Source organism: Maylandia zebra, linkage group LG10, assembly GCF_041146795.1.
Source record: "Maylandia zebra isolate NMK-2024a linkage group LG10, Mzebra_GT3a, whole genome shotgun sequence".
Lineage (NCBI taxonomy): Eukaryota > Metazoa > Chordata > Actinopteri > Cichliformes > Cichlidae > Maylandia > Maylandia zebra.
Genome location: NC_135176.1, coordinates 9,307,420 through 9,322,732, shown reverse-complemented (window position 1 = coordinate 9,322,732; position 15,313 = coordinate 9,307,420). Strand labels below are relative to the sequence as shown.

The 15,313-nt window shown below is 38.0% G+C and overlaps 1 protein-coding gene across 2 annotated transcripts in view; it reads right to left on the bottom strand.

Annotated features, from left to right (window-relative positions):
* The window catches only part of LOC101482153 (seizure protein 6 homolog), a 92,849-nt gene that overhangs the window by 40,128 nt on the left and 37,408 nt on the right, over positions 1-15,313 (bottom strand). For both annotated transcript variants that reach the window (XM_004557361.3, XM_004557362.3), the window contains exons 2-3: positions 2,893-3,651; positions 2,362-2,483 (exon numbers count right to left, since the gene is read on the bottom strand). In XM_004557361.3, the coding sequence (XP_004557418.1) occupies positions 2,362-2,483; positions 2,893-3,651 (881 nt within the window). The remainder of the gene's footprint in view (positions 1-2,361; positions 2,484-2,892; positions 3,652-15,313) is intronic.

Genomic DNA, 15,313 nt, shown 5'->3' with positions numbered 1-15,313 from the left:
CTTGCACAAATTACTCACAAGTGAAAAAACAAAATAGTTCCAATTTAAGGTTATATTTTATGGTTTAAGGTTGTTCTCCTTGCATATGGTTGTATGAGGACATTGCTATGCCACATTGCTACTCTGTGATAATCTTTTTTTCCTTTTATAACCTTCCAAATCTTGGATAGGCTCCCTGAAGAAGAGCTTCACACAGTGCTGATGAAAAGGCATGGCATGACACATGCTTGATTTCAATCTCTATCTCTCCACCTTCAGTCACTTCATGCATTCCCAAGGAACAGGGGCCTTGTTTCCTCAATCTCTTCAGTCGTGCCAAGCAATTGTCTGTAAGTTTGCCATCAGATCACTATCAGCTTGTCTGCATGAGGGAGGGGGAAAGTGGCCCCCGTCTGCTTGCATGGTGGTTTGAAATGCATGGCTTCATCTTATTTCTTTATCAAGCCCAACTGATGTGTGAATATAAAATGTCTATATATTTTCGCTTTATAGCCCTTCAGTTCAAGAATCTTCTGCCAAAAGCACTGGAGAAGCTGTGAAAGCAAAAAGCTGATACATCAAATGCCTACGTGGGTATGCATGCACATGTGCGGGTGAGTGTGCATGTGCTTATAAGTGCTTCAAGATTTACTTAAGTTACCCAGAGGAAGCTTTCAGAAAAAAAAGGCACACTCTCAAACATATACTCTGTCAAGACTTATCTTCGCCCCCCAGAGGCAGCAAGACAAAGCTCACACATTTTATAAAGTCTCCAATGGTAAATGAGGCGTTTGAAGAATTGCAAATGCCAGGGAGCGCATACACTGACAGTTAATTTTTATAACCTTTTGTGAAAAGACTTACCAGGCAAACATTCAACCTGAGACAGACCCCATCACTTGTGTCCCCATCCACCCACTCAACCCAGTAATTCATTGCATTTCTATCTCTATCAACCCACACAAGACCAGAAATTACTGTTACTGCTTAAACTAAACCAAAATATGTCACTGCTCTTTACTGGTTTAATAAGCATTTTATAAAGCATCAGAAAGCACAGTTCAGGTTGAAATGGCTATAATCAGTATTTTCAGATTAACAATGGAACATGTTTTTTGGGTCGCTCTGACAAACCCACAAACAATTATGCATTTCCTCCCAGCTCCCATGAGCTTTATAGCCTTTTTAGGCTAATTGTTTTGTCAGACTGCAGAGTTAGTATTTTGGTTCACTGTCTCCATACACTGACAGCTGTTTTCACTATTTAAAAAAGTTTAGTGTGTTTTGGTTTGTTTTTGTTTTTTTTAAGATTTATGACATTTTGATCTCTGTGTGTATATGTTAAAAACTGGGATTTCCTTTTTACATGATTCTATTGGTATCCCATTCTGAACCTTGGTTCTTGTGATTTTCAGTCTACAGTTTCTGATATTACTTTATTTTTGACCTTGTAATGAAGTTCAGCTTTGGTAATCCAGTGTTTTGGTTCACATCTTAATTATTATTACATTTTTTGTCTTCCTTCTCTTATCCCTCCCTAAGCCTTATTCTGCCAGAGGTTTCTTCCTGTTGAAAGGGAGTTTTTCCTTCTCACTGTCGCCAAAGTACTTGCTGATAGGGGGTCATATGATTGTTGGTTTTTTCTCTGCATGCATCATTGTAGGGTCTACCTTACAATATAAAGCATTTTGAGGCGACTGTTGTTGTGATTTGGCGTACAAATAGAATTGAAATGAAATTGAATTATTCTTCATTGTAGTTTATTTCCTTTGTCTCTTTCTTCATGTGTAGTGTGAGTCTCCTTATGTCCACATTCAGTATCTTTCTCTTAGGTTGGCATCTTGTTAAGTGTTAGCATTCATTATATTAGTCTCCTTTGGCTATTTCCTGCTTTACTTTGAAAGTTTATTTTCTTAGTTTTACTTCCTATCTGTCTCTACCTGATTGTCCTGATTGCCTTCACCACTCTCCTATCTGTCATTCCCCAATCAGCCCTCTGTTATAAATAGTCCTGTCTTCCCTTTAGCAGACTGCAGAGTTAGCATTTGTCATAGCATTTGTTATTTTTCCCTTGTCTATTCCTCACGCACTGTCTTGTCTTGTCTTGTCTTTTTTCCATCACTTTTTGTGGTTTTTCAACCTTCAGCTTCCTGCAGTTGGGCCCTAACCTTTACGCTCCACACAACCTGACAATATCATTAGATTCCACCTTTTCAGACCTCAAATTTTATCCCAAAGTTCTTGCAGTGCTTTGGCTAGAGCTGGTTTTAGCCTGTTCTCAGGTGGCTACTTAATGGAGTTTTGAAACTTACCAAACAGCCACTTCATCAAACGTTCATCAAATTACTAACATTATAATTATTGTGAGCTTTTAGCACTGACCTGAACTTCGATGCCATATCCCAGGTAGACAGTAATCAAGTAGTTGCACTCCACTCCCGAGTCAAGTTGCTGCAGGATTTCAATGTTACCCTCAGGGTCAGTGAAATTCAGACTACACGGCTCTGTGGAAGAAAGTAAAATGACAAGTGATTCCCTTTTTCCCGGATCACTGATCTTTCTGACAGCCCACCTGTGTCTCCCTGGCCCTGTAACCCTCTAACTATCTCTGCAGAGATCCTCTCTGACACTACTCATCTGGGCCTTCAGCCCTCTGTGGCCAGTGGGAAGGGCGGGCAGGACACATCAGGAAAAATCAGATTGTTTTTGACATATGAGCAACTCCGTTATCCCTGACGGAAAGATGAATAGCTGTGTGCAGAATGCAAAATGAACAGGAGTAATGCTGAGGATTTGATGCTTAATTTTCTTTTCCTCTGGGATACATGTGTTATATTTAAGGGTAAATGTCCAGCTCAGTACAGTACATCCTTGAAAGTCAGAGAAAAAGAAAAAGAATATTACTCTGCCTACCTGATGTTTGCATGGTGGTGATGGTGGTAGTTGTGGTAACAGTCGTGGACATTGTTGTGGTGTCTTTCTCTGAAGAAGCCGGAGTGAGCTTGTGGAGCTGATGACCAGGGCTGGTTTTGTTTTTTAGTGCCATTTCACTAGCTTCCCCCTTTTCCATCTTCCCCGAGGTGGCCTCTTCCGGAGAAGCACCCAAACTCTGAGGCTGACTTCCTAGTGAAGATGAGGGAGGTACTCCGCTGTTTTCACCACCTGAACCTCTGTTATTTGGTGTCACCTGGGTGGTAAGTGAGTGTGTTGTTGGATCGACCTTGTCTGTCCCCCTGGTCCTCTCCTTTGATTTCTTTTGAGGCATAGACATGGGCAGTGCTGGTGTTGTGGGGGAAAATGTAGTCAGCGGTGATGTGGCAGCCACAGTAGCAGTAGAGGCAACATCTGAAAAAGCTGGAGCATCCTCATGGGGCACAAGTTGAGTGACAAGGTCTGCTGCATTTGGAGCAGACACAGAGCCTGGCATGGTGGGATATGCAGCCACATAGCCATCCTTCCGAAAAAAATGCTGGTCCCCCCGGAAGTCCCTTGTAAGTAAATGCTCATGAAGCAGCAGGCCCTTGAAGACTGGCTGGTGGTTGGGGATGTTCATTGGTGAGACGGTAGTGATGGAATGGACTTCACTTTCTGTGTCCTGCGTTGATGAGTGTGTGAAGAGGTCCCTGTCTAGGTCCAGTGTCCTCTTACTGATGCTGTTACTATCTTTTGCAACTGAAAATTAAAAGAAAAAAGGAGAAAAAAAAGTAATATAGTTATATTAAGCAAAATATTACAGTCCAGTGATCTATAGAAGCAACATGCAGTATACGAGAGTAGTATGTCTTTTTGACAGTTTCATTATAGAATCATCAACTCTGCCAGCCTATAATCTTGCAAAATTATGCCTAATGAGGTGAGAGGCTCTCCTCTTGTATAATTCTTCCACACTTTCTTTTTTGAGTTTTGCTATTTTTAATCAGTTCATTATGCATGTGTGTGTATATGTGTGTGTGCGTGCATCTGCGTGCAGTGAGGCTGGAGAAACTATGACCATAATAAAGTCCTTTATAAATTTATTCACTAGCAAGTCAGTCTAATAGGTTAACATAAATATAATATATAGTATGAATATTACTGTACAGAGGGAGTATTTAAACACATGGAGTGTATCCATCTTCTATGTTAATGTAAAAAACTTTTAGTACTTAACATATTGGGGTATTTTTAAGACCATGAACACAATTAATAAGGTAGTATCAAAAACAGATTCCATAATTACACTCTGCATTCAATGAAAGCTTGGCGTGAGACTGAGAGGATGTAGTCTAGCTTTTAACAAGAAAAAAAAGTAAAAACACCACCAAATGAAAACAAGCTCTCTATTAGTCAATCATGGGTAAAATCAGTTATCATTAACCATCTAAATCATAGGTGTCAAACTCTGGCCCGCGAAGCCATACCAAATTACTATTAGAGCTGGCCTACTGGTATTATACAGTTAATATATATATTGTTTAGTATTAAGCTTTGCTTGTTCCATATTCAGTTTTTCAGCAAAACTTGTTTGAGTCCATAAGAAAAGATTCATTCTTATATCTAGAGGAAGATTTTTTTTTTTTCAATAAATATTAGCGTTAGCCCGCGACTTTGTTCCAGTTTTCGAATTTTGGCCCACTGTGTATTTGAGTTTGACACCCCTGATCTAAATCATCCCAAACTAAGCAGTCATTTTGCCATTCTGATACTGGCACTTCTAACATTTTAAAAAATATATCTAACTTTCAGTATTTGACACATCAGCCTGGTACTATTTCAATAATATGTAGGGTTTGTTAAGGTTTGCAAGTTCATATTATCTTCTTTTATACACATATGTCAACAAGAAACAATGCTGTCAGCTTTGGCACTTTAATTAGCTTGCATTTGGGGTGACAGTTTGCCTTAATGAGGCAAAATAGCTGCCGGCACACTTTTCACACTTAAAGATGAAAGGATGTTGTTGACACCGTGGCAGCAAATCAATGAGATATCCCTATGTGAGTGCTTCTATTACAGCACTCCAAGAGCATGACAGAATCTAAGTTTGAAATCAAAACCAATGGAAGACTCCGTTATATATTTAGGGCTTCAGTCAGAGAAGCCTAAAGGCTTGTCAGCAACCATCTGGCAACCACCGGAATTGAGAAAAAAAAGTGTATTCCCCAACTAGTTGTGAGTGGCTGCTGGAGGTAGCTCATATTTGCTGTGAAATCAATTGCTAAAGCCTCCTTCACACAGGTCAAAAGACTGGTCAGTGACTCTAGGTAGTCATGAGTCGCTAGGAAGAATATGTATTCTGTGAGAGGCTGATAGATGGCAATCATTAGTGTGAAACTGGTTATAAAGAACTATACAGTGATGCACCTTGAAACTGCTTTGATTGCTAGCAGGTTGAAAGTCACTATTGGTATGCATGGAAGACACTGCCTTTTTCACAAACATAAAAAAGTTTACCAGCTTTACTTCAGTTTATGTGCACTGCTACAGCATTAAACCGCATGCTCATTGACTAACAACTTGTGATTAACAAGCTTGTGGTTGAGCATGAGCATGTGGTGTCATATAGATAATTCTTCGTTTCTGGAAGATGGTATAACAACGATTTACAAAATGGACTTTTTTTTTTTTTATATATGACCAAAAGTGAATGACCGAGCCCATAAACTTAGCAGGAAAGTGTTTACAGAGCTCAAGTCTTCTTCTATTGGGAGCCTTTGTGCAACCACATCTCTTGCCATCTGGTCACTTTCAGTTACAGTGCATGTTGAAGCTACTTCTGTGATGGCTTCATTTTTCCAACCTGGAAGCTGCATCTGTGTTTTAAATTGTCGGGAGAATATTTAACTATAGGGACCAGAGGGTGCTAGGTGATCATCCACTGGTCTCTAGGCCTTTGTGATTCCCTTAGAGGTCATTTGCACAAAAAATGTTGAGTACATAGATACACAGCACACGCACTGTTTGTGCCTTGAAATTCTAGATAAGCCTGTTTCTTTAATCGTACATGAATTTATACCATGATCCTCAGCGTGAACTCTTACAGAACTCTGTTTCATCCTCTTTCCTCACATCTGATTCAATTATAAAGCTTGCATATTCTTCAATCGACCGACACTTTTCAATGTGTTGATTATAAGAACCCGTCACTTTCTTGCCTATGAAATATAGCATATATTTCAGGCTCAAATCAGCCTGCCAGTTGGTAAACATTCACCCTGCAAAGTCAAATTTGAAGTTATTGATTTCCTAAGGATTCCACAACAGGAAACATACATTTGGGTTTTTAAAAAAGAAATAGTATCTGAATAAATCTGAAAAATTGCTGTGCCGAAGGAGACGCTCTGCTTTGCTCATAAACTTGGAAAGAAGTTGTAAGGTTCTGTAACATTTTGCTGACGCAGAGTACTTTTTACCACCACCGGGCACATTGATAAAACTTTGATTGGGCTATTCAAGAGGAAGAGTAAACAGCTTTATTACAAAGCCTCTCCTAGGCGGACAGAATTGACACATGGTTTTACATTTTACTGACAAACACGACAACACCACATTCATCTTTTGTGGTGACAGAAGCAATTCAAAGACCTTTTGATGTTCTAAGATGGAGGAGAAACATTTCCTTGTAGCCTTATTCTGTCACAACAAGGGGAGCAAGAATGGTGCTATAAAGGCAAACTAAGCATATTTGACATGTCATTCTAGCAGAGAGAATAAAGAGACTAAAGGGGGGGTCTTCATAAATGATTGAAGTATATAAGACTGGCCTTCAACAATCTCAAAGACACACATACACACATATTGCATAATAAATTGAGAGTTTTTATTTATTCATTTATTTATTTTTATCATAATTACTGTAATTGCTCCTTGTGGCTGTTAAGCCCTGCCTCCTACTGTCTTATCTTCCTCTCCCTCTGTCTCTGTCTTTGTAGCACAGATTTCGACCATCTATTTTCTGCCCTCCAGTCAGAATATTGAGTGAATGTGGAGAGTGAGGATGGAAGGCTGGGTTGAACCAGAGTTTCTCATACACAGATCAATAGAGGATCAATGTGTACAGGTTGAAGACCTCACTGTGGTGATTACAGAGAGGCACTGCTACCATATTGTTCTAATCTCCAAACTTTAATTGGCTGTTTACAGCTGAGGTTTGGAGCAACAGGGAGAAACTGAATTTTAAGTACCATTTCTATTAGTATTTATGCATTTTAACATGTATTTTTATTATCTCAACAAATTGGACAGTTAATCAATAAAATAATTTTGAAGAAATCTAATCAGGAAAGTAATTTATTTATTAGTTTCAACCTGAAAAAAAAAACATGTTAAAATTAGTTATGCTTCATCCAGGTACATCACTAAAATACTGACTGCATATAATTAATTGTCTAATGCTATAATTCAAGCCAAAAAATTGGCTTGAAGTTCCCTTTTTAAATTTAAATTCCTTTATTTCAAACTGGTTCAGCCGTCGTGATGTCAAGGATCATCACTTTTAATGAGCACTGGTTTTCTTGGAAGAACCATCTTGTTCAAGTCCTAAGTGGTCAGGTTGAGAGCATGGCCAGGCTCATCATCATTTTGGGGTTTTTTGTTTGTTTGTTTTTACTTCACCATTTGTGGGGTTCATTTGCCAGGAATTTTTCAACAGTAGTCTAAACGAAAATAATATTCTGCTTAAGTAGCCTGAACTGTAATTTTAGTCCTCTCTCATACACGTTCTCAAATAATGCAAAAAAAAAAAAAAAAAGCAAGACCAGAAGCAAAGCTTTCAAAATGTCATGCAAATGTTTAAATTGTGATGCTATTCATGGTAATGTTACATTATGAAAAATAACTGGCGTTTTTCTCAGGCGGCATTCCTCATAATACAGACACACCTTGTTGCTGAAGTTGTGAAAAAAAGAAAGTAAGACTATGTAGTTGGGAAAAACTAAGTATGCCTTGTGATTTAGTAGCTTCCCATATGGAAAAGAAATAGTAAAAACTTATATGATTTACTCATTAAAGTGGCCACTTTCTCATTACTTTCATATATTCTTTTAGGAAGTATCCAAAACATACAAGTTTCATTATATAATTTTTCAAGGGATCTTATATCTGTTTTCACTTTTGTATGCTTTTCATACAAGTTTCACACAAGACAGATACAAACTTTATAAGATTTATATATATCTTTTCCATATGGGTTGAACCACTTCTAGAAGCAATAACGGGAAGTGATGTGACCTTTATCAGTCTCTCAAATCATTGCAGAAGGATTTTGGTCCATTCTGCAGCGTTGCTTCAGTTCCTTTAGGTTTACAGGAATTCTTTTATGCATAGCTCTCGTAATGTCCCACCTCAACATTTCAAGGGTTATGGGTTGAGGTTTGACTGGGCCATTGCATCATGTCTCTTAATTCTCAGCCAATCTGCTTTAGATTTGCTGGCATTCAACAGTGTCCTGTTGCATGACATAATTTTGACCGAGCTTTAGCTGTCGGACAGATGGCTTCACATTTAACTCTAGAATACTTTTGTATACAGAGAAGTTCATGGTCAATTCAGTGACTGCAAGGCTCCAAAAAAGGCCCAAATTATCGTCTCCAATCATCATGATCAAATGTGGTGCTGTGCATTTGGTCTTGTCTGCCCAAAAGAAATTGTACCAGAAGTCTTGTGGTTTGTCCTGATACAACATTGTAAACTTAAGCTGCGTTGCCATGTTCTTTTTAGAAAAAAGAGGCTTTCTCCTGGTAATGTGCTTGGATTTCTACTGCTGGGGAGATGGAGTGTACATCCCAGTTTAAAACTTTACTTTTTGATAAGCCTTATAGTTAGAGCAGCATCAGGTTATTGTTGCGTCATCTTAGTCATGCTACAATAGGTCTAGGCTGCTGAGGGCTTCCCGTGATGCATGAATCTTTCTTCTTCACTCTTCCCGCTGTCACCAAGTGCTTGATCACGATGTGTGTTCTGATTATATATATGATACAGTTTTCTCTGTATTAATGTCGGTTCTTTACCTTACAATATAAAGCAATATAAAGCACCATGAAGTGAATGTTATTGTGACTTAATGCTACATAAAAATGCCAAAACATCTGCTGTTATAGAGGCGCTCGAACTTTTTGATGATCAGTTCATCAAGTGCATTTGATGAGCAGCACCTGGCTGCTGCTTACCCTCTTAATTCCTATGGAACCACTAAGGGTTTACTTAGTTTCTATTTCACATGACTGTGAAGTATATAGTTATAATATCTCCCAACACTGCCCACCAGTTAAACATTATTGTCTAACCATGTGTCTATGTACTCTAATATACTGCCGTACACAGTGTACTTTAAAAAAAAATGTGACCTTTATGTGCTTTGGTAGGTTTGTGTCATACTGTTGCAAACAGTGACAGGCAAGTTCTTTCAAGTCACAAGACTTGTGACAAGATTAGTTTTAAATCACAAAGCCATAGCAGCTGTTATCATTCGTGGAAGCTGTTGCTTCTCTGCACCCCAGGTAAACATCATTTATTGACGTGCAACAGCTAAAAGTAGCAACCATGCTGCACGCTAAAGAGGTTACGTGTATAAATGAATCACATCACACTACACTGCAGCTGGTTAATTAGAGCTAATTCATAAATTAAAGGTGGTAATTGCAGTGACAGAATGACGTTACTGTGATATTATTCAGTGCATTAGAACAAGTACAATAAAATACTATTTATTGTCCCGGGGGAAATTTAGTTAGTGACATGTTTCCTTTGTGAGCACATTCAGTACACGTTTATGAGACCACTTATCTGAGAGGAAGGAAACCATTTAAAGAGTGCGGAATATATTCATTTGCCCCTAAAGAAATCTGCTATGCTCTCTTGCCCCGTTACATCAAAAAGTACCAGCTCTGCTGTCAAAACTGAGAAACAGGAATATTAGACTTAGTGATATAAAATAACCTTAACAAACCGAGACAACCCTGATACCATAACAAATGTTAAATGGTGCAAAATGTTATAAATTTCAACTAGGCTGTGATTTGGTTTTTATCTAGTGAAATCCTTAGAGAAGTCTAACATTAGAATGTAGAAAACCAAGAATATATTTACAATCCTATGGCCTGCAGGGCCAATTATAATAAAGATTTTCCAGCAATCCTGATTATGTGCATCATTTACATTGGGAGGCACACGATCATGCTTTGTCCATGGATCCATGACAATCTCTCAGTCTACACTGACTAAGATGACAGAGTGAGCAATCATTGGGGAATGCTCCTCAAGATGGCAACAGACAGCCTCATCTCTTCAGTTGCATACAAATGGAGTCATCAGTGAACACTCAGTGCATGGAGAGAGCACTAATAAGATGGGGCAAGCCACACTTGAGGCAGGCTTCTGATTGACATCAATCTCGTAATATCCAGGGGCTTTATTTCCTTATTATTACAGAGAGCCACTAGACAAGCAAATCAATAAGCCACTTCCGCTGGGCTCAGATACAAGGGCTTCAGGTCTCTCTACGTAACTCCTTCTAGGATTCTCTGTGGAGGTTTGCACTCATGAATTCATTGTAAAGCTAAGGCAAAAATTTCCTGTTGCTGACTTTGACTCCATTTCCCCGAGTATGTGCAGATTCTACACTTGTTTGCATAAAACGACTAGGAGAGACCAGAGGAAATAATGGGGTGAAACTGATAAATGATTCCATTAGTCAACTTAATGAATTGATCTTTTAATTTTCCTTGTGGGTGTGACAGGTGCACGGAAGGGGAAATAAATAAACAAACAAAAGGTAGAAGGAAGGAAATGAGGAAAATTAAATTGATTACTGGATAAAACCGGCAAGAAAAAAGGGGGGTGAAAAAAGTCACGATTTATTTCTCAGGCAGTAATTATGTCTAAAAACAGAAGTGACATTCCTATTTCATAGCATCACATTTTCCTTGTACTGTCTGTCTGGCTTTTGAGTCATGGGGATAACAGCATATGGAGATGAGACACGCTCTTATCCTTCATGTGACCTTTGACTTCATTGAGCGGAACCATAACTTTTCCCTTTCATTTATTCTAGCCTCTCTGAGTTCCGGTTCATTGAACATCGTCCTTCAGACAGCCTTTAAACAAACTGTGTCTTAATGGTGCCATGAAGCTCGTAAGGCCTGACCTTTAAGCTGGAGTAGAACAAAAACAGAGTTACACGTCACCACTATTTGCATTAAAACCTACTGTAAAGTATTTAAGTTGCAGGTGGTAGCAGGTCGTTCTTAACCAAATCGGAACTTTAAAAGTGTTTTAATTGGTAATAAACTGTTGCCAGCTGAATGTTATTTGAAAAACAAAATCTGCTATTTTTTTATTTAGTTTTTTTTCCAGCTTTTCTTTGGCCCAAGAACAAATAATAAATGAATACGTGTCTTGTTTTACAAATGCCTGGCATTAAAATTACATCTTCTTCCGTAATCGTGATAGAATCTGTCTTATGTAGAAGCCAAAGCCTTGTTGCATTTCAATTTACTATTGCTCTGCATCCTAGAAAAATACTGGGAGGAATGTCTATTTTCACACTTCATTTCCTTCCATTAGTGTAATTTATCTTTTCATTTTCTTCTCATTTACTCCATGGTGGAGTCAATTAAGGAGAGAGCTGTTGGTGAAACAAGAACTACAACTTTAAAATCCTTAGCCAGTTACAGTACAGTGAGAAAATTACTCCACCGTGTGTTAACAACAGTTGTAAAGGAAAAAAGGGGGGGAAAAGTTGGAAGACTGAGTAAAAAAAAAACCTTTTTAATTCATTTGCTCGTGTCTGTCAAATGCATCCAGGTATTCAGCATGAAGACGCAAACACATGATGAAATGCATAAATAGGCAGCATCATTATCTTGTAAATATAGTTATCTGAGAGAGAGCGCGGTGTACATCTGTGGCTCTTCTGGTGACAGCGCAGACATTACTTTGAATTTAAAAGCTACTTGATTGATGTCACACCCTTTGCCCACGTTCAAATGATTTCCCAAACCTACAGGAAATCCATCAGCTCAAGGAAAACACTACTAAAGAGCCACCCCAGCAATTTTCAATCTCATCCGTGTACTTGTTATAGATCGACGTGCCAATGTGGACCATTACACCTGTCAATACTCTCTATTTCATGGGGAGGCTTATGTTATAACTCTGAATTAGACCAGACACAAAAACAAGATTCATTTTAGCCTCAAGAACTTCTTCTTCATCAGATAGTAGAGACCATCTGAAAATTGAAGCCAGGCAAAAGAGAAGGAAAAAAATCACTTTCTTATTTATTTATTTTTTTTGGTTTGTGTTGTGAGATATGTGAGAGCTCATATATAGAGAGAACAAGTATTCTTAGGAACCACAAAGACAAAAGATTGAGAGGAAACTGAGAGGAAAGCACGTGCACGCTGACCTGTGTAATATTTATCAGGGTGAAATCGGTGTCCTCTCCAAACAGACTGATGCCATTCAGCTTGAGAGTCAGGAGCTGAAATTGTATTACAATGCTTTAATCTCGGCTGAGTGGCCAAGAGGTCATGCTCCTGGAAATTGAAGACCTGAAAAATGAGCTGCAGAGTCAAGAAGGCTTAAAAAATCATGAGATGAGTGAGGAGAGGGTAGCCTGCTCCTTCACAGTGGAGGAATTTCTCCAGGAACTTGAGGAGGTAAAAAGGAAGCATCTAGCTGAAAAGCAGATCCTTTCTCATGAGCTGACCACTCTCAGAGTCCAGAAAGAAAAATGATCGAGGGTCCAGACTGAGTTCAAAAAATTGGAAACTGCGGATATCGCAGGCAAATTGGAGGACATGCAGGTCTCAGATCAGTATTTGGCTCAATGCATAATGAAAAAACTAAACAAATTTATTAAGAGGATTCAGGCAGAGACTAACTATCTAAACACTTTAAAGCAGAAGAGCTATACCAAAATGAAAGAAGCCACTTAGATGAGTGACGAAACATTTAAGTAATTTGATTAGATGTAATTTCGTTACTTAAGTACATGATATATAATAAGAGTTCATATCTAACACATTTTCCTTAATGATTAGTTATTTCAATAAATAAACCTGTGCTCTTAAATATTTCAGTTGCATTTTACTCAAAATGACGGTTATTCTTGAACAAAAGGTGCACGTTTACGAGGGCAAAGAATCATTTTTAGTGTTTTCTACATGTAGGCAAAGCTCAGACTGAAAGATTGTTCTTTCTTTTTACAGTAGGTGTTTTCATTGCTGCAGAAATTATGGGAAAAAGAAGAGCAAACATCAAAATGAACCTCTATTTTTTTGAAAAGTCCTTTAACAATAGTCTATATTGACATATTTTGTTTTGTGTAGAACAGATCCAGCACTTCTTGCTTCAAAAGTACCCAATTTTTTTAAATGCACTTGCTTGAATGCATTGAAAACTAAAAATGTTTTCCCCGAGTGTTACACTCTGTAGAAACCTCCTCCTGCAGAATCAGCTTCCAGTTAAATAAGCTTCCTGGTATTTAGAGAAAGTGAGATACAGGCTCCATTTAGTCCCGTCTTAAATTCCAACACAGTTCACCTTGTTTCCAACACAGAAAAAGCACTGTGTGAAATATTCAAGAAATGATTATTATTATTAACCTTTTATAAATTGTATTTATTAGTTATTGTTCACAGACATTAAGAAACTCATTAGTCAAAAAAAGTACTTTTATTTGCTTTCTGTTCCCTTCCTGTTTTCTTTGGATTGAGCATCAGTCTACTTCAAGTTTAGAAAAAGATCAAGGTTTGGGTTAAAATAGTTATAAAATAATAAGAAATATTAAATAATATTATATGTTGCAAAGTTTACCACTTGTTCCAAAGCTCCATTTTCCATGTTGCCCCCATGACAAGTACTGCGAGAGATGTCTTTAAAAACAGGTGCAGAAACAACACTTACTTTCAACACATTCAAACAGATGTATATTAAACCCACACCCAACACTGTTTTGACACTGAGCTTCGTCACAATGCTTATGTTATGATACATAAGTGCACAAGTAGTTTGCTTTAACTGCAAAAGTAGTTAAGGCAAATGATTAAAAAACGTTGTACTAGATCATGTTTCAGGACGGTATTAATGAAAGTGCTTTGTGGGTGCTTGTTTTTGAAAATCCATTTGGTGTTATAGCTCAAATTGTGGTCTTGGTACTCTGATCTCTTGCTTCAGGCTAGTGCTGCTCATTTCCACATGCTGCTGTGAGTAGCTTGTTAGGTGACTTGAATGCTATATTTCGTTGGTGATCTTAGATGTGACTACTAGGTGAATATATTTGGATTACCTGAATTTTAATACGCAAAAGAAATATTTGTTTTTATATACTTTGTTACCGGTTTTTATTAATAAAAACACATACACACACACACAGTTTGAATCATTGTAGTGCATGGGTTAGCACCGCCAAATCTCTCCGGCTTGCTCTAACAGTCCAAAGATTGTTTCATTTTTAAATCTAAATTGGCCATAGGTGTGAACGTGAGTGTGTGGTTCCCTATTTGTTAGCCCTGTGATGGAGTGGTGACTGTACCCCGAGTCTCACTGTGCAATAACTAATGTCTCAGCACCCCCTCCCCAAAGAAGTGGAGAATTGTAGAAATGGATGCATGGGTGGAATGACCATGGATAAGGAGGAAAAATTACAGTATATTTTATGATCCCATGGAGTACTAACTGATCAAAGGATTAAACATGTTTGTGAATCTTAACCTTTTGCATATTGACTGGATTAGGTGGATACAGGTAGAGAGCAGACCTTTGGACAAAAACAGTTTTGTTTTTTGTTTCTCTTTTTACTCTTAGATCTGACAAAATCAGAGCATTTTGGATACTTTCTATGTGCACTCTGACTTAGCAAGCAAGTAAAATAACTGATCAGGGGAATTTTTTGAACAGAAGAGAAAAGAATACAAGCAGCATACACACAATGTGGCAAAACCGATATATGTTTTTAGATGCGAAGGATGAATCTCTTTCAAGGAAGGGCAGAGACTAAGAAATATCCACAATTAGGTAACTATTCTTCACGCGGGGTGACAAGCTTACTGGAAAACTGCATCCAAGAGTAGAGACAGTATTGATACAAACAAAGAAGAGGCTAGACAGCATTGTTATTGTTTTGGCTTTGAATAATTTTTTGCCCTGAAGCTTTCTATTTTAGTGTGTTCAGCATGCTTTGTGATAGTTTAGTCAGCGTAGACATTGGGCCATTACATTCGGACAGCTCTAACTGTTGTAGCATCTTATCAACCCTCTTAAAAATGAAAGGCATTTTCAAATGTTTGAAAAAAATGAGCAATTAAAATATGCATTTATCCACTAACTGGATTAAGTCTGAGTGACTGCGATA